Source organism: Thamnophis sirtalis, unplaced genomic scaffold (genome assembly GCF_051295495.1).
Source record: "Thamnophis sirtalis isolate CommonGarterSnake01/CBP01778 unplaced genomic scaffold, rThaSir2_p1.2 scaffold_12, whole genome shotgun sequence".
NCBI lineage: Eukaryota > Metazoa > Chordata > Lepidosauria > Squamata > Natricidae > Thamnophis > Thamnophis sirtalis.
This window is the reverse complement of record NW_028261392.1, coordinates 58,288,139-58,315,927: the sequence shown is the minus strand read 5'-3', so window position 1 is coordinate 58,315,927 and position 27,789 is coordinate 58,288,139. Positions and strand designations below refer to the sequence as shown.

Sequence of the window (27,789 nt, the reverse complement as noted above, 5' to 3'; positions counted from 1 at the left end):
ATGTATATCTATAATTGTATGTAAGAGAATAAACAATAGTAAGAATATAAAGCCTAATATAGGGAAATAATATTTTGTTATAAATAGCTAAGTATAAATAAATATAGAATAGTACATAAAAATGAATAATGATTAATAGCAATAGCAATAGCAGTTAGACTTATATACCGCTTCATACGGCTTTCAGCCTTCTCTAAGCGGTTTACAGAGTCAGCATATTGCCCCCAACAACAATCTGGGTCCTCATTTTACCCACCTCGGAAGGATGGAAGGCTGAGTCAACCCTGAGCCAGTGAGATTTGAACAGCCGAACTGCAGAACTGCAGTCAGCTGAAGTAGCCTGCAGTGCTGCATTTAACCACTGCGCCACCTCGGCTCAGGGACCATGAATGCAAGATAGAAATGTATAGAAGGGAAAACACTAACTGTAAAGAAACCGATACGGAACTGGTGTATGATATATGATGGAACTTCTTGTTCCTATGTTGTTTTAAGTCCTGTGTTTGTTTTTGTTGATGTGTTGATGTGTTTAAAATAAAAATTAAAAAAGAAAAAAAGAATTTCTCTTGAAAAATGAACTTTATTAATAAAATAAATAAAAGTTTATTTGCAAGGTGACTTAAGTCTTTGCCAAGAAAACAAAAGAAAGGAGGAAGTGGATATACTAAAGATAGTTGCATGCTGGTCCTTCAGCATTCTGCAAAAAGATGAAGAAAGAAACATGGGGAATTAGAAATCAAAGAGAGAAAAGAAATAAATGTTTTTAATGGAATATGAGCAAGATACCGCAATTGTCTACTTCCTTGTGATTCGCCTGAAAACATACCACAGAGAGGGGAAACAAGGATATTTAGTATGTGAAGGCATCTAAATAGCAACATAATGGAAGCACAAATTTGTGCTGGCAAAGATTTACCAGGCGGGGAGCACTGGGAGACTTGAGTACCCAAATTGAGCATTCCAAGACTCAGACAGACTCTCTGTCAGCCAGTAAGGCTATTGTCCTAAAATCACACTGAGTTTAGGGCTCCACAATCTGTTTATGTGCTAAACAAAAAAATAAAATAAAAATGAAAAGCCCTTCAAAACCAGAAACTTGGGTGAAAAAACAGTCTACTTTCTCTGAATAGTAGGGAAACATGCCACCCCCCCCAAAACCTTATTGGAAGGTCATACAAGACTTTTGTGCTCTCCGTAACAAAAGCGATACACAAAATTAAGATGTCAATTATAATAGGACGTGAGGAAAAAAATGGTTTTAGCTCTACAAAGAGATTTCAGGCTGGCATAAATGAAGAGGACCTGAAGCATAAACCTTGTGCAAGTCTCCGGAGCTTTTGTAAAGTTTGGTGCCATAATGTAATGTTTAATGTAACTGAAAAATGACATAAAGCACACAAAAACATTTAAATTAAATAAGTTTTAATTCAGTCCACTTATTTTTAGGACTGAAAACTCAGTTCCACCACAAATGCGCGAACGACAAAAGCGCGCCTGACTAAACCGCGGTGACAAAACTGCGCCGACGAATGAGCGCTGAAGCGCGCCGACAACAGCACGCCAACAGAAGCGCGCTGTAACCCTAACCCTAAACCAAACCCTAAACCTAACCTTAAACCAAACCCTAAACTTAACCCTAAACCTAACCCTAAACCTAACACTAAACCTTACCTTAACTTAAATCATGCTTCTGTCGGCGCGCTTTTGACATCGCGGTTTTAGCGCCGCGGTTTTGTCGGCGCGCTTTTGACATTCGTGCATTTGTCAGGTCACGGAAAACTCATGTCACTCAAAGGCACAAAACAATGTATGAAAAAAATGCTAATCTTTCATTGGCACTTTGGAAATTAGCAAACCAACCATGTCTTGTTAACTTGAATTTTATTTTCTAACAGCACATTTTGATGCATAGTTATTGTAAACAGCAGTAACCTTGTATTGTGCTAAAGAATTTTACTTTACAAACAACATCTGATCTGCATGATTTCTCTGAACTCGCACTTGGATACTTTTGGGAAATTTGAATTGATTTTATTTTAAGCCAAGAATATACAGTGACTCCGACACAGAAGTACAGCACCTTAAACACTGCAATATTTGCAGAACATGTTGGTATAATCAGATGTGATAATCATGCCTAGCAAATCAAAATAAATTATTTTGAAGTGATACATATAATTTAGAAAGCAAAACTATGCGCACCTGAACATCAACTTTCTGACTAGGATCAAAGCATTATTTTAGGGGGAAGAATATCAGCCTTTGAATTGTACAGATGCTTGATTATTTAGCCAGGAGCACAGCCAGCTATGTTGTGCCCCAATGTTCCTTATAACCAGTGGTGGGATTCAAATAATTTAGCAACCGGTTCTCTGCCCTAATGACCATCTGGGTAGGTGGGGCTCGGTTGTCATGTGACTGAGTGGGTGTGGCCAACTCAAGGTCACTCAGGTCGATGGACGTTTCGCCTTAGCTGTTACAATGTAATAAGGGTTAACCGGAGAGCCGAGGTGGCACAGTGGTTAGAGTGCTGTACTGCAGCCACTTCAGCTGGCTGTTATCTGCAGCTCAGCAGTTCAAATCTCACCGGCTCAGCCTTCCATCCTTCCGAGGTGGGTAAAATGAGGACCCAGACTGTGGGGGCGATATGCTGACTCTGTAAACCGCTTAGAGAGGGCTGAAAGCCCTATGAAGCGGTATATAAGTCTAACTGCTATTGCTATAGTTTCTGTAAGCAGGTCAATAAAGATTAGGCTAGAAACAACACCAGAATGTTTCCTTCCTGCCTTCCTTACAGGATTAGCTCTGCGAAGTGGGGAAAAAAAACAAAAGGAGATTTCTTCCAACAAGAAACTACTTAGAAAGTTACCAACCGGTTCTCCCGAATAGGTGCGAACCGGCTGAATCCCACCACTGCCTATAACGCAAAAGAATGTTTGCTTGCCCTGCTTCAGCCCTCAGGCTTCTCCATGCTCTCATAGCCTCTCCCACAAGGAAACAATTCCACTTTGCAACTTCCCTAACAAGGCCCCCTTCTCTGATTCATATTCAAATCCATTTGGAAGCATACACAGCCAGTTCCTGTGCCCCTTTCTCTTCATCATCCTGAAACTATACAGTTTTGGCTTGGCACAGAGGCCTCTGTGAAGTTACTCTCTCCAGCTCTTTGTCATTTTTGTGGCTTTTCTCTGAATTCTGTCCAGCATGTTAATATCTCTCTGGTAAAGAAAAGAGGTTCTGTTGCCAGAAAATAAAAATAAAAAATACAGGAACAACAACTTGTGCTGCTGAAACAATATTGCTTTACTTTATACTAAGAAAAGGGGGTGGGAAAGCTGTCCGTTCACTCTCTTAGTCTTGTCGAAGTCTTATATAATGTATTACTAAGGAGGACAGCCCAGAAGCACTCTGACCTGGTGAAGGTCTGTCTATGAAGCCCACAAAGATGATGATAAGCAGCAGCTATTTGGTGGATGTAATTAAAGCCATCTGCTCAGTGACTATATAACCATCTTCAGATAATTTCTTGAACTATGGCTTCTGAAGAGCAATAAGCAACAGTTTCTATTGTTATGAAGCTAACTCCGGTATTAATAAACATGGTAGTTATTAACCATAAAATGTAAAAAGTAGGCATTGCAAGAGGAACCTACTTTTGCTTTTATTGCCTTTTAATAATTTGATTTGATTTGATTTGATTTATTGTATTTCTATGCCGTCCTATTCCCAGAGGGACTCAGGGTGGCTCACAAACCAAGTAAGGGGGGGGGGAATACAAACAGGAGTAAAAAACAACAGACAAACAACAACAATTTAAAAAACACTCAACAACCACACAATTCGAGCGGGGGCGGGGAACTCGTCAGCCCCAGGCCTGTCGGAACAACCAGGTTTTAAGGGCTTTGCGGAAAGCCTGAAGGGTGGTGAGGGTCCGAATCTCCATGGGGAGCTCGTTCCAGAGGGCCGGAGCAGCCACAGAGAAGGCCCTCCTCTGGGTGGTTGACAGCCGGCAGATGGAATTCGGAGGAGGCCTAATCTGTGGGATCTAATAGGTCTGTTGGAGGTAATTGGCAGCAGGCGGTCTCTCAAGTACCCAGGTCCAATACCATGAATTTACACTATTAAAATAATTGACCTCTTCCTAATCCAGGATCCACAATTTATCAACTCCCAGGACAGCTCTGCACTGAGCTCTCCAGCTTTGAATTGTCCCCTGGCAGGTTCGAGACCAGGGGTAGTCAACCTTTTTATACCTTCCGCCCACTTTTGTAGCTCTGTTAGTTGTAAAATTTTCTAACCGCCCACCGGTTCCACAGTAATGGTGATTTATAAAGTAGGGAAGTAACTTTACTTTACGAAATTTATAAAGCAGAGTTACAGCAAACCCCTACCGCCCACCACAAAAGCTGGAATGCCCACTAGTGGGTGGTAGGGACCAGGTTGACTACCACTGTTCTAGATCCTTCTCTGGATAGAAAGCAGGAAATTTGTGGTTCTTGAATCTGATGAAAGCAAGCAGCAAATGTCTTTTGCTCTAGTTGTTAATCTCATATTTTAAGATTAACATTTTTTGCAATCGTCTAACTGCAAGTGTATTTTCATGTGCTACATAATTTGTTGTATTTTTTTTAAAATAAAACCTTGAAACTATAGATTTATCATTGCTTCATTTTGGTATAAACAAGAATAGGAAATTAAAATAGAAAATAGAAACAAATAACTAAATAAAATCATTCCTGGCACAATTTGCCTGCTCCATTGATTGCTTGAATTTCAGATATCCCTTCATTCGGTTTACAGATTTAGATCTTGGTATAGGACCCATGCGGGGTCTGTTATGGATATAAAACCAGAACTGTTGAGCATCCCAACATCATTCCTGAGAAGTAGCATACCTTTTCACTATTACTCAAGAGAAATAAACTAACTAGAAACTAACCAGAAACCAAAAATTCCTGGTTTGTCCCATTCCTTACAACTCAAAACAAAACAAAAATCTGTTTTTGGATTCTAGTTAGTTTATTAGCTATCAGTTAGTTTACCTACTTCTCCTAATAAAAGAACTAAGCAGTAGATCAGCTAACAAATGATAATAAATGACTAGTTGTATTATGAATAATAAACACCACATACTCAGCACATATTTATCATTATATTCAACCATTTCTTCTGCTCTGAGATGTTACTGCAGTTTATAAAATGTAATTGTGAATACACGTTTTTAATTAAACATGGGAAACATGGGAAGTTTATCTATTTTTATTGTTTTTCGGCAACTTTTTTCTAGTAGACTTTCAAAACCAGGTTTTGAGGAGACAGAGAAGACACTTATGTGGATAGGGAGATTTTGCTCCTCCTGTTTCATAAAGCCAATACATAAATTCCTAATGAAATCTGATTGGTAGGACCTTCAAGACAGAAAGACAGAAAAAAAGGGAAATAATTATCCACTCAATTAATTTACTGAAATTGTTATTACATGATGTAGTCCTCTGGCTTAGAAGGTTTTCACAAATTAATAAAGAATAAATCTATCAACAATTATTACCCACTCTATTCCCTAGGCTAGGTGTTACTGAATCTACCAAGACATAAAATACACAAGAAAGCAATTGCTTTGAAAAACCTGTGAAGGGTATAGGATGCTGCATTCATTTTATTCTGGCAGTTTAAAATTTAAAATTCTTTAGTATATTCACAGCACCAAATATTAGCTGAGAAGAAATAATTTCATGTTGCATTGTGAAAATTCCAAAATATATTATTGGCCACTTTGGGAAATGAAATGCTTGACTAGTTGTATCTCCAGTAAAAGCATGCAAGAAGGAGACATGGGGTTATTTAAAAAACGAATTCTTTGCACCTGTGCACCGGTTTATTTTTGTTTCGTCTGTATGCAGCAAACACACAGCACTGTGCGGGGAAATGATTTCTGTGCCCTTACATCTTAGATAGTAAACATTTCACAATGGGAGTAGAACAGAAGGTAGAGAAATTCAGCAGGTAGGACTGGAGAAGTTTTAAAAGTTCCATTAAGAAGAATGAAAACTAGAAAGAAACTTATTTGTAACACTTTTCCTGGAGATGCAGATGTCACCACTAGTTGACCCTGTGGTTCTTTCCTAGTGCTGTTTCCATAACAATGAAACATCAAAGAAGATAAATGGACACTGATATACGTGAGACCTTAAAATACATATTTCACTCATTATGAGAATAGCAACTAACACGCCATCAGTGGAAATGCATGAATTCATTTCCAATCTAGGATATTTTTGCTTGAGTTTATTCTTCTTCTTTTTTTTTTTAGAACGAATTTACTCCACTTGATTCCAGAGGACAGAGGTCAATTCCATTCCCAAATTCAACTGCCAAGAGCTTTTTTTAAAAATAAATTGATATGGATTTCTGAGCCAAACACTGAGCAGCAACGCTTGGGGAAAAACAGAATCAGAAAGAAAGCGACATTCCAATGGGCTCATTAGCCTGTAAGGGGCAGTTTCTATTGGAACTCACAAAGATCAAACTCCTCAAGTATCTCTGTTTCCAAGCCAGGATTCAATGTTTCTTCTCAGGGCAAAGCAAACAGAAAATCCTGGAAGCGAATAATCTGTGTTCTTCCTTTCAACTCTAGGCTTAGTCTTTACTTCTATCGTGCAGCAGAGCCACAGTTCGCCCAATTCCCTTTGACTACCATAGCATATTGATGACAAGATACATCCACCCTGTGTAAACATATTTACAAGTAAGTCACGCTCTGATTATTTTGATCAGGCAACAAAAGTGGAAGGGATCACAAAGAAAAGGAAGCAGCAATTCCTGTGGCTGTCCAGTCTGCCATCATAAATGCTTCAGCCTACTTCACTTTGCTAGCATCCTGCATAAAACATGGGGAGGGGGAGAATGGGAGTGTAAAGACGGGTGGGGTTTGACACGATAACAAGAACTAGAGATACCAATTCGGAACAGACCAGGGGATCCAAGGACATGAGCGTGAGAATGGAATGCAAAAGCCAACCAAAGAGGCACCAAATCTCAACACTGTTGCCAAAACAACAAATCTGAATACTATTGGACATTGTGCAGTGGCCAAGGGCGGAAGGCAAAGGAGAAAGGGATAAGAGCAGGCTTTTTGCAGCAAGATTCAGCTCCAGTTATGCTTATGTTGTAACCACTTGACTTCATAAACAGTATATCTTGTACTACAAATGTAGTCGAGAGTCTTTCTTTCCTAAATGTCCAAACTGGGACAAGCCTGACAGTAACACCAGTGAAGGACTATATTATTAGTAATTTCAGGAGCACTGGTTTAGTAATCTCAATGCAGTAGTAGCTCTAGAAAATAGAACAGCATGCTGTAGTGCTAAATCCAAGGTGGAAAGAAACAACACTATGTATTTCCCACTGACCTGGGAAGTTCCAAGAACGATCACTGGAGGAATTATTTGTCCACACAATGATGTATATACAATATTGATTGATTGATTGATTGATTTACTCAGTAACAGACTGAATAGGGAAGGGTTAGCACTCAGCCCTCCTAGTGATTGCCTTTAAAGCTGACTTAGTATCCATAAAGAACAAAATGCTGTTCGTCAAACTGTTATTTGTCAGCTCTACAAAACAATCACTTATTTCCCACTGTCAATTTATCTATGCCAATTTCTTTTGGCCCCTTATTGAGCAGAGTATATCACTACCTAGCAGCCAACAGCCTCCAGTAAGTAAGTTTATTTAGCGAACAACACAAAGAAGTTAGTTTACACTGTCTGGTGATTTTGTACCTAAAGTAAAGCTTGATGCAGGAATTATTCTATGCAGCTCACTCTGACACACTAATCCTTAACAAAATCCTCTAAAGAAAATCACCCGGGGCTTGAAAAATCTGTGTGTCCTTACCTAACCCTGAAACGTTGTGTGTATTCACGTGTGTACAGAGGAATTAAGCACCTTCTCACATAGCCAACTAAGCATCCAGTTTACTGAGAGGCACCAAGAAAAGATCAAGCAATCAGGCTAAGAAAGGAAGTGGAAACAAGATTTTTTAAAAATTGACTCTAAATATTATTTTGTAACAGAGCCATTAGCATTTCTTCTGATCCTAAAAACAGACATTATTTAGGATTAGCAATGGAGCCAAAACAAAAATCAAATAGTTTTAAAAATCCATCCAACATTGAAAGAGTAATAATGGAAGCCACAAGATGATGTATGAGGCTGTGTTTGATATGCAGGCCTCAAGGTCAACCTTGAAAAAATAACAACCCACAGAGAAAACGGCTGGCTGTTTTCCAAATGGATGTAACAGTGGCCAGAATTGAGTGCCAAGAAAGAGGGCAATAAATTAGCTCCTAAACTAACACTATCTGTCAGAGCAGGAGATTCAATTATTCCAAGCAACAGAGCAGGAAAAAGAAAGAAATGCAGTCAATAGGAAATTGGATTATAATACAATTGATCACTCTGATAGTATCTAATTCTGTCACCGGTTCTCAGTGTGTGGCTAAAACATTAATGGGGGGGAAAACCCCACATACTAACATCTAATTCTTCACGAGAAGAGCAAAATTATCAGGCTAATACTCTGTCACATATGGGAGTTTTGATGCTGGGAAAATGTGATTTATGGCAAGATTCACTCCCTTAATGATAGAGTTAGGCAAAAATAGACAATGTGTAAAACCTGTCATTTGTAAATAGATATTATATATAAATGTACAATAAAATATGTAGACTGGAAACATATTTTGAATATATGTTTTGGCAAACGGAATAGCAAATGCTTTTGCTAATGTTCCAATGAAGTGTTAAATTATATAGATATTTTTTTTAAAAAAATGTTTCTACATGCCAGAATCTCAACCTAATCTCAAGCCAAAAGAAGAATTGGAATCAGAAGGAGGTATCTGTCAATGGCTTATGTATTTACAACTGAAAGAAATCTAAACAAAAAAGGTATGGGTTGGAATCTGTAAACTGTGAATTTGAAATTTTATTGTGTGCTAAAGAACATATTATTGCCAAGATTTATAAATATGCAAAGCATTGTATGATTCAATAGGCAAAAAACGTTGGCTATAATATGATGCTTGAGCAATGGCAAAACATGTGGAGAAATTCATCTAAAATTTACACTGAGCTATAATTTAAAAGAGCATTTTTACAAAATCATGCATTGTTGATTTCTAAAACCTGATAAATTGTCAAAGGTGTATGAAGGTTTCTCAAGTGTATTTTGCAAATGTAACTGCCAAGAAGGAACTATTTATCCTAGTGAATGGACTTGCAATAAAACAAAAAAAATATTGGGGTAGATTTATATTTTAATTGAGAATTTTTTTAAAAAAATGGATGTAAAATTGAAAAGATGTTTTCCTTTTAGGTCTTAGAGTTAAACATTAGACTTCCTTTTAAACAAGGAACTTGAAAAAAAATGGATCTTTGTCCTTGTATAGGTTGACTGCAGTGAGAATTCCTTATGTGCGAAGATGGAAAGATTCATCAATCCCTTTGATGGAAGAATGAATGGACAAAGTGATGGAGTTTGAAGAGATGGCAAAATTGACTGTTTTAATCAGAGAAAAGAATATATCTAATTTTGTTTCTCTCTCTCTTCTAGACTTCATGCTTGAGGCTGAAAAAATATCTTGTCTTTAGGACTTGCTGATTAGTTTATTGTTGTAGAAATGACTAGTATTTACTAGAAAAGGTTAATTTTATTTCGTACAGTATTCTATTGCTCTGAAAAATGTTGGAAGCCGATGCTTCCCCCACCCCCTCTTTTCCCTTTTATCCTACACTTCTCCTTTCCCATTTCCCTATCTTCGTTTTCATTTGTATTTCACATTATGATAATCTTAATCTTTTAAAAAATTGGAGTGATACCAAAGAAAGACGTACAAGCTCAATTTAAGCTCATTCCAAAGAGATGTGATACTTGCTAAACTGACAAATTGTTTTTGGTTTATTTTCATATTTAAATATTGCTGGCCAGTAAATAGAACACTTGATAACAAATAATTAGATCAAAAAAAGTTTAGTTCCGATAGAGTTGTGGGAAAAAAAATCCGTGTTATTACAGCCATCTGTTTAAATCCAAAGACTGATGCCATCAAAGAAATCAGAACACAGAGCAGATGGAAAACAGACATAGATAGCTAGCTCAAACTTTAAGTCTATAAGTATGAAGGAGATGAAAGCAGAAACCACTTTAAATTACTGTTTGCTTTTGTCTTACAAATATTGCACTAAAGTCTGTTAATCTAAATTCTAGGATTTATTTTACTCTGAATCAAACTCTTGGGTCTTCACAGTTAGGCTACTTTAAAGGAAAATCTTAATTACTAGTCCTAGCATTCCCATTAAGAGAGGCAAAACAGCAACAGCAACATTTGCTAAAATTTGAGTTTGCACCCTCTGATCCATGGTATGTCTTCTATAAGCTACACTGGTGGTGGGCAATTCATTCACGAACCAGAACGAAATGGTCAACTTCATATTACATGCTAGATTAGAGCTAAAAAAGGGTTTGAATAATTCAGGAAGATATGAGCTAAGCCACTGTTTTAGTCTGGGTGATGCAATGTGCTATAACATTATGACATAAGGTAGTATAATTGTTAATCCATACCATGTGGTGGGAACACTGCAATTGTGTGCTGTTAGTCTTGGGTTTAAAATATTGTGAGAATATAGCTATTTAATCATACTCACCTGGTGAGAACTTGCACCTGGATTTCCGCAGAAATTCTAAAAAAAAAAGGAAGAACACCACTGAGGCTATAGAGTTCTTAATCTTATAAAACCAAACCTTTGGAGATGCAAGGACAAAGTTTGCCAGGTTAAACGTTTGCCTTAAAAGTTTGCAAAAAAAATGGATTAAAATTCTTTAATATTTTAAATTCTGGCCAATTATGATTTGGTCATTTCCTGAAAATTCACGAATGCCCATCGGATTAATATTTCTGGATAAAATATCAAAGAACTTAATACATTATTTAAAGAAAAATGTGGGTAGGTTGTTTAAGGAAAATGTTGCAATTGAATTGGCATTGCAAAACAATTGCATTCTTCAAGGACTAGAATTTCTGTCCCCAACTTCCTTGCTGATTCTCCTTTTCGGCTATGATATACCTAAACACTTATTGATTTTACGATCGTTCCATAGTCATCACTTTTCGTTTGCCAACGTACTTTCTTCCTGATAGTACACATTTATGTTGAAGGAGGTGCTTTTTCACATGTTGCATCTAGGATTATCCTTCAGTGCAGTAAAATTAAGTCTCCCCTTGCTATAACTGCCAAGGCAGGAAAAGAAATACAGTGATCGAATTCTCCTCTGATCTGTAACTCTGTATGGTATTGGCAGGATTCAGAAACCTTCAGCAAAGTCATGCCAAATGAGCAGGTTTATTTTGTAAAAACAAGCAAACATGAATATGATTTTTATAATTTGGAATGTAGCTATTTGACGGAAAAATGGGCTTATTTGGCAGATTCCCTGGAATTTTCTTTGGTGCAAGAACATGAAGCAGTCTGCGTCCATTTCCAGTTAATGTTAGACATCTTGCTGCCAAACTACATTTTGACTACCATCCTAGTTATATCCTAATTCACCCACCTTGACCTTTCTGAAAGATTTTCAGCCTCTACTCTGCTATCTATTTACACCTCCCTCTCCCACATTCACCTCTTTTTACTTTTTTTGAAATCTAACTCATTCAGTTGTCCTGTTTGGATAAAAGGATACCTACAGGGAGAACTGAAGATGTGAAGGCAATCAAGGCATCTTCCCTGCTTTCATGAAGAAAGAAAAGAGAGAGAGAGAGAGAGAGAGGGAGGGAGGGAGGGAGGGAGGGAGGGAGGGAGGGAGAGCGAATGTGAAGAGAAGGTTTCAAGGGAAAAGGCCAGATGAGAGACAGACTGTCAGACAGGCAGGGATCCTTAAACAGCACCTTTAGTTTCACCATGTGAGCATTGTCATTATTTATCTTGCCTTTAGCTGACCACAGCTGACCTTAGAACATCATTTGTCAGCTGTGACCAGGGGGGCATTTGCCCAGGTCCGCCTGGTGCACCAGTTGCATCCCTACCTGAACCGGGAGGCACTCACAACAGTCACTCATGCCCTTGTGACCTCAAGACTGGACTACTGCAATGCGCTCTACATGGGGCAGCCCTTGAAGAGCATTCGGAGACTTCAACTCGTCCAGAATGCAGCCGCGCGAGCGATTGTGGGTGCACCTCGGGACACCCACGTTACACCTATCCTCCGCGAGCTGCACTGGTTACTGATCAGTCTCCGGATACGCTTCAAGGTGCTAGTCGTCACTTATAAAGCCCTTCATGGTATTGGACCTGGCTACTTGAGAGACTGCCTGCTGCCAATTACCTCCCAAAGACCCATTAGATCACACAGGGTTGGCCTCCTCCGGGTTCTGTCTACTAGCCAATGCCATCTGGCTCCCACCCGGGGGAGGGCCTTCTCTGTGGCAGCTCCGACCCTTTGGAACGAACTCCCCACAGAGATTCGGACCCTCACCTCTCTCCAGGCCTTCCGAAAAGCCGTTAAAACCTGGCTGTGTCGGCAGGCCTGGGCTTGATGAGTTCCCTTCCCCTCTCGATCTGTGTGGCTGTTGGCTTTTTTTAAATGCTTGTATTGTACTTTTGTGTTTCCCTTTCCCCCTTGGGTTGTTCGCCGCCCTGAGTCCCGCAGGGAATAGGGCGGCATATAAATAAAACAAACCTCAACCTCAGCTATTATTCTGTATCTTGAGAGTCAGTTTGTGTAGTGATTAATGGGCCGGGCTAGAAACCAGTTTAGTCCCACCTTAGGCACAAAGCCAGCTTGGTGACTTTGAGCTGGCTACTCTCTCACAGCCTTTGGAAGGGGGCAATGGCAAATCACTTCCCCAAAACCTTGTCAAAATAATTGTAGGCTTGTCCAGGCAGACGCCAGGAATCAACAATGATTTGAATATACACCCACCCAAATTTGACTCTTAAAATATGAACATGCATACTTCTGAGTTCTCAGATGACAGTTTGCAAACTGGACTTGGCAAGCATTTAAAAGTCAACAAAAAGAATTAAGTTCTCAAAGAAACTGAACCAATTGTGGTGACAGTAAACAAGATAGTGATGCAGATTCAATCTCTCTTCCTTTTCTCTCCTATTGCAATCGTTTTTAGCAAATCTAGCTAATAGTCTTAAGGGAAAGAACAAATGCAATGATATATTTATGTTTATATTTATGCAATATTTATGCAATAATATAATATTATTTATGATGAGCAATGTAAACTTTATTACCTAAGAAACAATGTAATTTTAACAACTGCAATTCTGTCATTTGTAAATTAGCCTTATTTTAAGCCAGAAATGACAGCCAATAGCTCAACGGAAGAATTGTATGCTCTGCCTATATAGATAGTCCTCACTTACCAACCATTCAGCAGCTGTTCAAAAGTTACGACAATGGTGAAAAGTATTACACCCCACCACCATTTAGGACCTTCACAACATCCCTCAGTCAAATATCATAATTTTAATTTTCCACAGTCATTGCAATTCATGAAAGGGGAAAGTACTCTTTTTGTCACCAAAAAGTTTCATAAGGCATATTGAAAAACTGTATTATATTGTGAAATGTATTATATTAATCAGAATCAAAGAGAAATGCAGTTCTATGAATATTTCTTACAGTCAGTACCTGTTTTCCTCTGTCTGAGCTCTTTTTTTTCTCCCACTCAAAGTGTAGGCTGATTGGAGAGAAAGGGATTGCAAGAAAGTAAGCTCTCTCTTCTACAAATTGAAAGCAATGTGATCAGCAACCGCCTACTGTACTTTCTTGAAATCTCTTCCTCTTCAATCTCTCTGCTCTGCAAGAGGAGTGGAGAGAAAATAAGCAAATGATTTCTGTAGACAATCTCTCCTATACCTGACACCCCCTTTCCCACCCAAAGCAGAGATATCGGAGAAGGGTTTTGATGTGTATAAGACAGTAAACAGGCACTGGAGCATTCAAAAGGAAGGGGAGTTGGTAGGAGGCAAAACAAAATCCAAAGGTATGAAACTGAGTACATAAGTCTTGCGTCTTTCCAGCCAGGAAGCATAGACATGGCCATGTGATTTCTCACTTAGCAACTGCTAAGTGGAGTTGCCCTTCCCAATTAGGATTGTTAAGCAAAGACTATCTGTAAGTAGCCAGATGGCTTCCTTTTGGCATATGCAATATACATGGCATCAGTGGTGGGTTTCAAAAATTGTTCGAACCTACTCTGTGGGTGTGGCCTCCTTTGTGGGAGTGGCTTGCCGCCCATGTGACCAGATGGGAGTGGCTTGCCACCCATGTGACCGGATATGAAGATGCCGATGACACTTGTCAGAGCCACCTTAAATTATCTCACACACAGCACTGGCAGGCATAAGAATATGATGTAAACTTGTTTTTTTAAAGGCATCTCTGGTTTGCGTTAAAACAACTTCAACACACGCAATGTTCTGATTGCACCACAAACGCAGTAGTCATCCTTACCTTTCACAGAGGCACTGAGTTTTATAAATATGAGCATGATAGTGTAGACAGCCAGACAATGTCGGCTGGCAACCACCTGGGGGAGGGCCTTCTCTGTAGCTGCTCCGACCCTATGGAATGAACTGCCCCCAGAGATCTGGACCCTACCCACTCTCATGGCCTTCCGAAAGGCTATTAAGACCTGGCTATTCCAGCAGGCCCCGGGCTGTTGATCTCATGACTGAGGTCCAGCCCTGATTAGACTGGGTGTATGTTGTGGGTTTTTTAATCTATGTCTCTTTGTTTTTTAACTTTTCTATTTTTAAGTGTATTTGTTGTAAGCCACCCGGAGTCCTTCGGGATTGGGCGGCCTATAAATTCATTAAATCTAAATCTAATCTAGAATAATCATATCCAAGGACCAGTGGTGGATTTCAAAAATTTTTGCAACCTCTTCTAACCGGTTCGGTAGATTTGACGAACCGGTTTTACCGAATAGGTGCAAACTGGTAGGAACCCACCTCTGAATGGCATCTACTATAGTATTACAGCCAATCAATGTGAAAACTATAATGGTTCACATTGACCTGAAGTTTCAATAATGTTCTCAGGATGCCAACAATCAGTGTCTCGTCTTACCTCAAAGTATTACCATTAGTATTAGGACAGCTGGAAAAGCTATTGGATTAAAACCAACTTTTTCCTTTAGATTACAATGTTTCTAGCTTCATTGGGGAGCAACTGAAATAGTTCTGCAGCCCAAGGGCATAATTTGTAAGAAACGTTTATCTTGTCCTGTCTCCCAAGTTCAAGCTACCCATTAGATAGCAACTGAAATGAAGCTGATTCTATCTTCATGCCACTTCAGTGTTTTTGTTCTTGAATCTTCCAATTTATCTTTGGGTATGTGTTATTGATCTTCCTTCATTCAAACCTTGTGAGGCAACACCAAGATACTATGGTCACCAGTATTGTGAAGGTGATTGAACAAACATTTGCCACCATTTATAACTCTCAGGCATCTATAATGCAATAGTATCTGGTGCTGTGACACCCACAAGCTTTTGAAGACTCAAAATTATTCTTTAATCAACTACTATGTTTTAAAACTGCATCTATTTTTTGTTGTTGCAAAACTGAAGACAAATATACACAAATACATATTCATACCCTATACACACACACCAGAGGTGGGTTCCTACCAGTTCCCACCTATTTGGTAGAACCGGTTCGTCAAATCTACTGAACCGGTTAGAAGAGGTTCCACCAGTGGACCCGGAAAGCAGGCCACACCTACAGAAAAGGTTCCAAAAAATTTTGAAGCCCTCCACTGGTCCTTGGATATGATTGTTCTACACTATCATGCTCATATTTATAAAACTCAGTGCCTCTGTGAAAGGTAAGGATGACTACTGCGTTTGTGGTGCAATCAGAACATTGGGTGTGTTGAAGTTGTTTTAACGCAAACCAAAGATGCCTTTTAAAAAACAAGTTTACATCATATTCTTATGCATGCCAGTGCTGTGTGTGAGGTAATTTAAGGTGGTTCTGACAAGTGTCGTCGGCATCTTCATATCCGGTCACATGGGCGGCAAGCCACTCCCATCCGGTCACATGGGTGGCAAGCCACTCCCACAAAGGAGGCCACACCCACAGAGTAGGTTCGAATAATTTTTGAAACCCACCACTGCCACACACATACATACACACATATCACCAACAATTTATAGCATGGAGGGAGAAAGAATGAATATTAACTAGCTGGCAGATCTCTGGGAGCTTTAAATGTGCAAATATATAAGAAATTTAAGATAAGAAAAAGACAATAAAGACAATTTGGGGAAATGTGATATTGTGGAATTAAGAAGGAATGATAAACATAAAGGCTGCTACTATAAAAGATCTCATAGAATATCAATACATCAGTGCGTTCTAATCCAGGGGTGTCAAACTCGTGTCATCGTGGCAGTGGCACGTGACCTATCGGGACTTTTTTCCCCTTTGGCGGGGGCACGTGACACATCCGACCCATGAGTTTGACATTCCTGTTCTAATCCAACCAGCTAAGGGTTCTATCCAGACCAGAGGTGGGCTTCTGCCAGTTCGGCCCAGATTGGGTGAACCAGTAGAAGCAGCGGCAGGAGGCTCCACCCACCTGCCCGGACACTTCTGCGCATGCACAGAAACCCACCACTGATACAGACCACAGTTAAGCAACTATGGCCTCTTTATGACCTGTTGACTATCCCTTTGGTGGTTCAAGAATTCTGGGAGTTGAAGTCCACAGGTCGTAAAGGGACCACATTCCCCCCCCCCGCCCCAATCTAGACCAAAGATCTGTCCTATAACTGCTAAGTGCAGGAAGAAGGACATATTTTTGTCATTTGGCCAGGCTCACAAACATATCGTCAGCCAGAAATGGGAATAAACCTACAGCATTCCTATAGCCATATTTCCTATTTAATATCTAATTATTTTTCATGTTTTTGAATTGAATCAACGTGATTATTCCAAAGCACCCAGTCACAAGATCAAGAAGCAGAAATCTGTGCACATCTTGCTGTAAATATAATTGGGACATTAAAAATAAATTTATCTAATCAGAAGAAATTTAGGACTAACGGAAATATGCTCATGGAATATTAAGTATACAGCAGAATGTGCCTGGAGCTGGTAGAAGAGCCAAGGGCATGTGCCCTAATCTGACAAACTAGAGATGAAGGCATAGACATTCCTATGCATTTAAAACACAGAAAGGGCATTTTAAACATATGACCTCCAGCTGACTTTCCACTGGCAATGGAGTTCTATGACAGCATTTGCATTCCTTCAGCCAGACAGCAACATCTGCAGTAAAAATGAATTGTGCGGTGATTGATTTCTGAATAGGTATTTGAAGTGCTGAATGGAGGAGGAGGAGGAGGAGGTAGCAGGAAGAGGAGGAGGAGGAGGAGGAAAGACTATGTATCAGCCTTGTCTTTCTTGAAATGTGAAGCACATAGCTTCCTCCACCTGCCCTCTTCAGATGCCAATGTTTGTTTCAGAAAGTAACACCAATTTCCTCCTCTTTCTATACGTGATCAATCTTTTTCATTATCCTTCTCACACAGCAGCTTCCTCTTATCTGATTAAACTTTTGTTTAGAAATAGTTTCCAAACCTGATCCAATTGGAAGCAACGAATCTTTGTGATTTCCACGGAGAAAGCACAACTTTCAATGTTGGTTTTATTCAATGACTTTTCAGCATTCAGTTCACTTCAGAACATTCCTGTAACCCATTGTACATGAACATTCTTATGTACTTTGACGGGCATCATTTCTGATGCATATATTTTTGTGTATATATTCACTCACCAGAGGTGGGTTCCTGCCAGTTCGCACCAGTTCGGTAGAACCGGTTCGTCAAATTAGAAGAGGTTCCACCAGTGGACCCGGAAAGCAGGCCACACCTACAGAAGAGGTTCCAAAAAATTTTGAAACCCACCACTCACACACACACACACACACACACACAGAGAGAGAGAGAGAGAGAGAGAGAGAGAGAGAGAGAGAGACTCACACAGAGAGAGAAAGAGAAAGAAAGGAAGAAAGAAAGAAAAAAGAAAGAAAAAGTGAGAGATGAAAGAAAAAAGGGACAGAGAGACAAAAGGAAGGAGAGAGAGAGAGAGAGAGAGAGAGAGAGAGAGAACACATGGCCGGCAAGCCACTCCCACCAGGTCACATGGCTGGCAAGCCACTCCCACAAAGGAGGCCACACCCACAGAGTAGGTTCGAAATTTTTTTGAAACCAACCACTGTCACTCACATACAATTTGTGAACACTTTCTTCTAATATGTTACATTCAATATATGTAATAGCTCTCTACGCTTAGTTACAACCTACCCAGGAATATTGCCCAGAAATTACAATTGTTGGAAAATGTAGGAGCCAGGCTTTTGGGCCAGTGCAAGATACTATGGGGATCAGTACTGAATGTATTGAAAAAACAGACTATCCAAATAGAGGCCTCTGTGTTGACCTGAATGACTTTAGGACCTCCCACTACGAATCTGCCCGATTACTTGGATCAGCAACAGGGAAATCTTTGACGATCTCCCTACTGCACTCCACCCCTCAAGGGGAAGGCTAGACTCCCATTTGCATAACATTTAGAAAAAGAGCAAAAATAATTTTTATCACCAAACCAGAAGGTGGGTTCCTACCAGTTCTCACCTATTCGGTAGAACCGGTTCGTCAAATCTACCGAACCGGTTAGAAGAGGTTCCACCAGTGGACCCGGAAAGCAGGCCACACCTACAGAAGAGGTTCCAAAAATTTTTTGAATCCCACCACTGGTGGGTGTGTAATGTCCCACAGTTATCTACGCATTAATAATGATCTAGTAATATTTCCTTATACATTTTAGGGACCTTTTCTTACATAATTGCTGTTTTCTTTCATACTTTTGGATTTCTAATTTCTGTTTCCATTAGTTGGCAATTGCTAAAACCAATCCCATGTGAAAAAGTATTCAAAGCCTCCTTGATTTTGATTGTCAATTAATTTATTCCTGCACATTGTAATATTTATTCATTTACATATCTCTGTTTTTCCGCTGTTGTGCAAACACAATTCCAGCAGCTGCTAACATGTGTAAAATTAAATATATATTATACTCCCTTTCAAACAGCCAACAAAATATTTCTGGTTTTAATTCTATATCTTGCTTTACGATTGCTTTTAACCACTAACTTCTGAATAGCTACTTGGACCGACCTAAGTACTAATTCATAATTTCATATCTAGTCACATGGGTGGCAAGCCACTCCCATCCAGTCACATGGGCAGCAAGCCACTCCCATCCAGTCACATTGGTGGCAAGCCACTCCCACAAAGGAGGCCACACCCACAGAATAGGTTCCAACCATTTTTGAAACCCACCACTGCACCAAACGTCACTGTTAATTCTGTTTCTGTTGTTTTCAGTAAAATGGTTTTCATGTTTTATTTAATCGCATTTATTTTATAGATCAGTTATTTACTTTGTAAACAGTACAAATATATACAGAGAGTAAAAAAAAATGTAGATGGATGTTTACATAAATTGTGGTTCTATATGGGTGAAGAATCATGTTACAGCGCACTGTCCCTTCACCACTTCTGCAATGACTCTAGATGAGGCTGCCTTTGCAATCTGCTCAGCTGATTTCCTTCAATCCCCTCTTGTCATTTTTACCCTATCCCGCGCCAGCAGAGAACAAAACTGAACATTCATCGTACTTTGGGAAAACGCATTGTCAAGAATTAAAGCACTGATGCTAAGGAAGAAGGGAGAACAGAAGAACTTTTATTACTCACTTCCTGGCCTTTTTCTCTTTTGTTTCTGCAACGTGGTATCCAGGCTTACACTTATAGCGACAGGCAGATCCTATGTCATGATTCCCTTGCTTGCATCGAGGCACCAACAGCTCAGCGTTGGCAATTGGGCCTGGAGAGTCACACTCCAGTTTGCAGTAAGCTTCTGGAAGTGACCAGAGTCCATCTTCCAGGCAGGTGATCCACTGATTAATTCCTGATTTCAAGCAAGAGAAAGGGGAAAAAAATCCATTCAAATTACAGCATAACTAGTTGTTTTTGAACCTTAAGCTGAATCTTACTCTGATCAAATTATCTTTACCTTCACCATTTGTTTATTTGCACAGATCTTTGTGCCACTTTATTCTGACTGGTATAAAGTCATGAAATGATATAAGGTCTCCTGTTTGAGCAGGACGTTGGACTAGAAGACCTCCAAGTTCCCTTTGAGCTCTACTCAGACTGACTGACCAGTCTCCAAGTAATACACTATAGAATAGCAACAATAGTTATAATAGAAAATGCTAAGTTGTCTGCACTATCTTTCTCTATATTACTTTGGCAGTATGAAATTTATTTCTTTATTTATTAAATTCATTGGCGGTCCCTCTTACCACAGAGTAACTCTTGCTTGCAATATTAAAAAGATAAAATTATATTAATAAAAGACTACAAAAATGCAAAATACAGCTTTTATTTGTCAAATGCCACATTTATTTTCTGGAAGATGCAAACCGCCACACTGCATTTCTCATTCATAATCGGGAACAGAAAAAAAGGCATCCTGTGCACAGCATAATGGCACCAATGCTGTACAAAGATATTCTGAATGACAAGGGGAAATTGAAAAATAAATAGGAATTGAACAGCCAAGGGACAGAAAAATAAATCTTAAAATGTGAAGAAATGAATCAACTAACACGTGAAATTAAAGAAAAGGAAGAAACGGAATATCTTGAGATATGGGATCTGTCCTATCAATGGTTAAATAAGAGAAATAGAATTTAGAACTTCTAAAATTACAAGAGAAAGATTAATTTCACTATTAGTGTTCATTATTGTAATTTATTAATTTTGATTAGTATTAATTAATATGTATTAATATGATGAGGGAAAAGCACTGTCATTACAAGATTACTACTAAAAATTATTATTATTACTATGATGAGTATCACACAAAATATTTGTAACCAGACAACACATGGTTTATATGGATATTGAATATGTTGCTCTTTCTATTTATAGAGCTGGGGTGGGCGTGGCCTGCCTGTGACGCATCTGCTTGTGGGCTGCCAGTTTGAATCCCCTAGCCTAAAAAATCCCTGGTCCTTAAACCCAAAGAACCATATAATTCCCAGGCTCCAAAGCTAACTTTGTATTTCATTCACAAGTGAAATATGAATGTATTTCATACTGTTGCACTTCATCCTATGTTTACTGGAATTATTTAAGTATTTACTGCAAACACATGCTCCAAATAATTCAGTGCCTTATTCAGAGCTGTCAAATTCAGAGAAGGGGAAATGGAGATTAGGGATATATTACAAGGTCTGGTGGATGGCAGCTGGACTCCCTAAAATAGTTACCTTTTATTAATTTCTTTTTCTCAGAATTTCAAAATCGCCATTGTTTTGTGACAGGCTAAAATAGATATGCCTCTCATTGCAATCAAAATTCCTACCCCCTCAGCCTTATCAAAGATATTTTGAAAGAAAGAAAATTGTGGAGAGAAAATTGTAGACCACTTCCAAATATATAATGTCGTCAGTATATATTATCAATGTAAAGAATCCCTTACAACACAAAATGTGTTGAGTTCTGGGCACATCCATATAGCTTTCTTGGCAACAGAGTAGAAGTGACTAGATAAAACCTCAAAAGGATATCGTGGAAATAATAAAACCCAATATGAAGTTTTGTAAAATGTATTTTATATCATAAGTATCCATGAGAGGAAGGGCAAGGAGAAAAAATGACAAAATATGTGTAAAGTGATTATAGAAATATTATGATAGTTGCATTGTAAGTTAGGACTAAAGTATATAATTTAACACATGCATGAGGTTATATTCCCATATTGACACTGCAGACACTGATTTTCATGTTTTAAGATGGAGTCAAAGGTCAGATAGTTGTTGCTAAGAGCTTCAGCGGCTGGGTGGTGCTAGCTGTTGAAGATGGCTGGGAGGATGGTTGATAATAATGTTCATGACCAGGAGTTGAAATGGAGAGTCTGGTGCAATACAAGAAATACTAGTGATGACAGTTTGGAGATAGCAATAGCAATAGCAGTTAGACTTATATACTGCTTCATAGGGCTTTCAGCCCTCTCTAAGCGGTTTCCAGAGTCAGCATATTGCCCCCAACAATCCAGGTCCTCATTTTACCCACCTCGGAAGGATGGAAGGCTGAGTCAACCCTGAGCCGGTGAGATTTGAACCGCTGAACTGCAGATAGCAGTCAGCTGAAGTGGCCTGCAGTACTGCACCCTAACCACTGCGCCACCTCGGCTCGGAGATGACAGGTTGGTGAGAAGTGGATCACTGGAAGTAATCTTCTGGACAGCTAAAGAATGATTAGGCAGCTGGTTGAGGATCTTAGATCTGTCCTGAATGTGGACATGCAGCTGAAGATACCAGTGGTAGGGGTGTGTTTTAGTAGCCCCTACCACTGGTTGATCAGTTATTTGCTGATTTGGCTGGTTTTTGGCTGGAGGAGTGGGGAAGCCAAGGATACAAATGTAGATAAATAACAAAAGTCACATATTTAGCATATTCTTCTAATCTTGTGCAGGCAACAGATTAGCAAAGACACAAGAGGACGTTTTCTGGAACTCTGTTCCACCATCCAAGTCTATCCTGAGAAAATCCATCCTACCTTGGAGTTTCGCTGGCTTGATACAGGAAAGGAAACATCGCTTCGTAAATGTAGTTCCTTTGGGACACGAAAACTCGGCATAAAGAACGTGAGATTGGTCTGGAAATTGGCAGTCAATAGGGTTACATGTCACTGATCTGTCCCAGTGACCAGAGATACAAGTCAGCAAGATTTCTTTCTGGGAAAGAAAAGTGGAAGAGTCAAGAATTTATTTTTTTTTAAAAATAGTCATTCCTAATTTCAATATTGGTAGAATGATTGAAAGTAGTGTTCACTTACCGGTTCCACCACAAAACCGCGGTAGACAAAAGCGCGGTCGACGAAAGCGCGTATGTGATGTCATCACAGTGCGCCGAAAAAGATTGAAAAATGTAAAAATAAAGCAAAAACCTTACCCTAACCCTCCCAAACCTAACCCTAAACCTAACTCTAACCCTAAACCTAACCCTTAACCTAACCCTAAACCTAACCCTAAACCTAACCCTTAACCTAACGAAAAACCTAACGCTAACCCTTAACCTAACGCTAAACATAACGCTAATGCTCTAAACCTAACCCTAACCCTTAACCTAACCCTAACCCTAACCCTAAACCTAACCCTTACCTTTATGTGAATCGGCTTGCTGTAATTTAATTTTTATTTCATTTTTTTGATCTTTTTCGTCGCGCTGTGATGACGTCACATATGCGATTTCGTCGACCACGCTTTTGTGGAACGCGGTTTTGACGGGTCACGTCACTTACCAGTTGTAGCTAGTCATTCCTTTTAACAAGAGATTAGCTTAGAACTGAACCAAGTGCCTAACAGATAACCTGCTCGTTTATTTAAATCCGACCTAAAACATAGGCAAACTGAAATTTATCATTTCTACCTTTGGCCTTGAAAAAAGCTATTTGTCAGCTGCGACTTCATTTAGTAATCAGGAAGGAAGCCACTCAACTCCATTTGTTTGAAATCAAGTGTACTTTTATTAATTATAAACGAACAGTAGCAAAGCTAAGCTGAATCTGGTTAATTAGGCACAAAAGCGAATAATATCATGTATAATTCAATCCCCTCCCCTTGGCACCCCAGTCCATAGTCCAATTATAATGCACCCAACTGTCAGGTGGGAGATAACTTCAAAAGTCATCACCAGGATGGACTGCTGGACAGTTAACCTTGGCGGGAAACTCCCTTCCTCCACATGCGCAGTAAGATAGTCAGGTCAGCATCTAGAATCTTCCTCCAGCACATCATGATTCCCCTCCCAAATACCATGTCCCCCCCTCCCCGTTTCAATGGCAGCCGAAGCAGCAGCAAAGCAGAGGCTGACACTATTCTTCTGTTTTCATTTTAACCACACATCCGGAATCATAAGCAAATGAGTCTTTAAAAGGGAGTTCCTTTAGTCACTAGTGAGCTTTCATTTATATAGCAATGCTACTCTAGATATTGCCATCCTTTTCTCTCACCCTTTATACTATTTATTTACTTCTCCTATTGTCTGTGGCATGGGACCCGGCTACTTGCAAGACTGCTTTTCTATCAGTTTCTGCTCATCCCATCATTTCTAAGAGAGAGAAGGCATGCTTTGGGTTCCTTTTATTAAACATCTGGTTGGACCCTTGAGTTGGGCCTTCTTAGAGGTAGCACCTGCCCTCTGGAAAGCATTTCCCTGGAGATTCAGATGGCCCAGAATCTCGTTTTAGCCTTTGTTAGGAATCGAACCTTGACTGCTTCCCTAGTCATTTGGGACAGTTGGATAGATGAACTCAATTGTTGTTGGTGTGTTGCTATTTTGGAATGGTGGAGTGGGATGGTAGTTTATCTTTGGGCATCTGGGGTTATATGTTGTGAGTTTCTGTGCTTTAAAACTTGTAAGCCACCCAAAGTTATTTGTAAATCGTATCAATATAAAAATGTTTTCCCAAACTGGCTTAGAAATCCAAAAAAAAACCCAAAATGAAAATAGTTTCCTGACTCCAAGCTTATAAACCAAATTGACAGAATTACAATGGATAGGGAGTGAAGGGAAAAATCTCACATCCTTTGGAGGAGAAGCAGTAATGCGGCAGTCCATACTGATTAGTTCTAAGGCAGAGCTAAACAGAAATGCCACGACTTTCAGTAAATATTCTGTTTCTTATGAAATCTACATTCCAGGTCCAAAAAGCAGCTCTCGGCAATCTTATACAAATAATCGTTTTTTAACAAATGTGAATACATTCCCATTTTGCATAATTGACTGTGCCATTTGTTTTTCATAATTCATTCTGAATTTGCAAATCATGCAGATAAATCAGTTGCATAAACCCTGAAGCCCTATCCTGCCTACGACTTAAATTAGCTACCTATCTGATCTCAGAGGGCCAATCAGAGTTTTGTTTGAAATAAATAAATAAATAAATAAATAAATAAATAAATAAATATATGTGTTTTTTTAATTTGTGCTGATAAATAAATAAAGGGAGACTAGTATAGATCTATTTCAAGCTATTTAGCTCTCATCAGCTAGCCTAATAGATACCTTTACCTCTAATAGATACCTTTCACCCTGGCTTCGCTGATAACGGATAAGAGCCTGTGGCCTAATGGCTAAGAAGTTTGCCTAGGATGTAATATAGCCCAGGTTCATATCCCAGTAAGGGTATGGCTAGCTGATGAGAGCTAAATAGCTTAAAATAGATCTATACTAGTCTCCCTTTATTTATTTATCAGCACAAATAAAAAACACAAATATAACAAAGGCAACAGTAAAAATATTGGGTTTCTGTCGTGATGGACTCTTGTGACGAGCCGATTGACAGATGATGGAAGCATTTAGCTTCCTCCCATAATTGGGGCTTACCAGGGGTTGTAAAAATCTAATAGATACCTTTCACCCTGGCTTCGCTGATAACGGATAAGAGCCTGTGGCCTAATGGCTAAGAAGTCTGCCTAGTATGTAATATAGCCCAGGTTCAAATCCCAGTAAGGGTATGGCTAGCTGATGAGAGCTAAATAGCTTGAAATAGATCTATACTAGTCTCCCTTTATTTATTTATCAGCACAAATAAAAAACATATATATAGAATAGAATAGAATAGAATATAGATACATACATACATACATACATACATACATACATACATACATACATACATACATACAACTTTGTCTGTAAAAATGTAGGGGAGATTAGAGGAGGGACATCTTTAAGGGCAATGAAATCTGAGATGATTCGAGAGATTAAAAGTTCTTTAAAATTTGCAAATAGATACACTTCATGCACTACTATGATGCCTGGAGGAAAAGTCCATCAATGTGGATTTCTAGAAGTATTTTTTTTTAAAAAAAAAATCTGAGAGCTACTTGCTCATACGAAGCAAAGGTCGAATTTGCCTTTGAGCATCTAAAATGGTGCAAGGCAAAAAGGTAAAAGCATTCTGGATAAAAATATGGTGGATTATGCAAAATGTTCTTAAAAAAAGGATAAAGTTTACCCCTCAGTTATTCTTGTTAGGTATAATTACTGATTGTACATTTATAGAGACTAACTTGATTTTGCATTTAATAACTGTTGGTGGTGCAATACTGGAAGAAGGAAGATTTGCCTACTATTCAAGAATGGATATTAAAAGTAACAAACCTAGCAGAGATGGCTAAAATATCAGCATATCTCAAGGATCATTCAGATGAGAGATATAAACTGGAGTGGAGAAGATAGATTGACTATACTCAAAATAAATATGGGACTAAGATATTCCAGATAGTTTATGACTGAAGAAACAAGGAATGATATAATGATATAAAGTTCTCCGAACTGCTTAGAAAGGTACCAACCGGTTCTCCCGAATAGGTGCGGACTGGCTGAATCCCACCACTGCTTCAATCCCATAGACACCCCTGAGTCTTCAGTTGCCCATTTTGGAACCAAAGGAGATGTTCCTTCTCCTTTCCTTGCTTTTGGTATGAAAGGAACCTCTACTCTGTTTTATTGCCTAGGCAAAACAGGATGGGAACACGCACTCCAGTACTTCTTCAAGGTACTTTGATTTTCTTTCAACTCGTTAACTCTATAGATGTGTTTTAGTGCCACCATCCCAAAGAGCAAGTAGTCATGATAGACTTCTATCTTCCTCCTTTCAACTCTCCTGGCTTATTAGCAAGGCTTCTAAGGCTGATTATTTGGTGTTTCTGAGGAGTTTTCAATGCATTGGTTTATACGCTAGAGCAGTGTTTCTCAACCTTGGCAACTTGAAGATGTCTGGACTTCAACTCCCAGAATTCCCCAGCCAGCGAATGCTGGCTGGGGAATTCTGGGAGTTGAAGTCCAGACATCTTCAAGTTGCCAAGGTTGAGAAACACTGTGCTAGAGTCTATAATTTAGTATATTTATTGTTTTCTACTGCAGATTGTTGATGTAACTTGATGCCATTGTAAGCCGCCAAGAGTCTTTTGATTGTGCCCGCTAGAATAGCAACAAGCAATCCAACAGCAGGTTTCAGGGCCAAGAATTCTTTTCCACGAATGTTCCTTGCTGGATTGCAAAGCATATAAACATTAAAAGTAGCAAATGTAACTTTTACTTCAATTTTTAAATATATTTTAAAGCAAAAAAGAGCATTTTAAAGCATTATTTTCCCAATTCAAGTTGCACCTGACTAAATAGAAATAAGAGAGTCATTTATGCAATGCCATGGTGTATGAGTTATGAGTTATGAGTTATGAGTTATGAAAGTTTATTTATATGCCACCCTTTTCCCTGGGGGGACTCAGGGCGGCTTACAACTCGAGGGAAGGGGGAAACAAACATTTAACACATAAGAACAATACATAATTAAAAAGCGCAACATTCATACCATTCGGGTGGGTTACAATCTTTAGCCCCAGGCCTGACGGGATAGCCAGATTTTAAGGGCTGTGCGGAAGGTCTGGAGGGTGGTGAGGGTACGAATCTCCACGGGGAGATCGTTCCAAAGGGTCGGAGCTGCTACCGAGAAGGCTCTCCTCCGCGTAGTTGCCAGTCGACACTGACCGGCAGATGGAACTCGGAGGAGGCCTAATCTATGTGATCTAATTGGCCGCACGGAGGTAAT

General features: G+C 39.2%; 1 protein-coding gene across 1 annotated transcript in view; it reads right to left on the bottom strand.

Moving 5' to 3' along the window:
• The window catches only part of PAPPA2 (pappalysin 2), a 181,008-nt gene that overhangs the window by 28,790 nt on the left and 124,429 nt on the right, over positions 1-27,789 (bottom strand). The window contains exons 15-16 of the mRNA XM_087726787.1: positions 22,729-22,906; positions 19,855-20,068 (exon numbers count right to left, since the gene is read on the bottom strand). Coding sequence (XP_087582913.1) covers positions 19,855-20,068; positions 22,729-22,906 — 392 coding nt within the window. The remainder of the gene's footprint in view (positions 1-19,854; positions 20,069-22,728; positions 22,907-27,789) is intronic.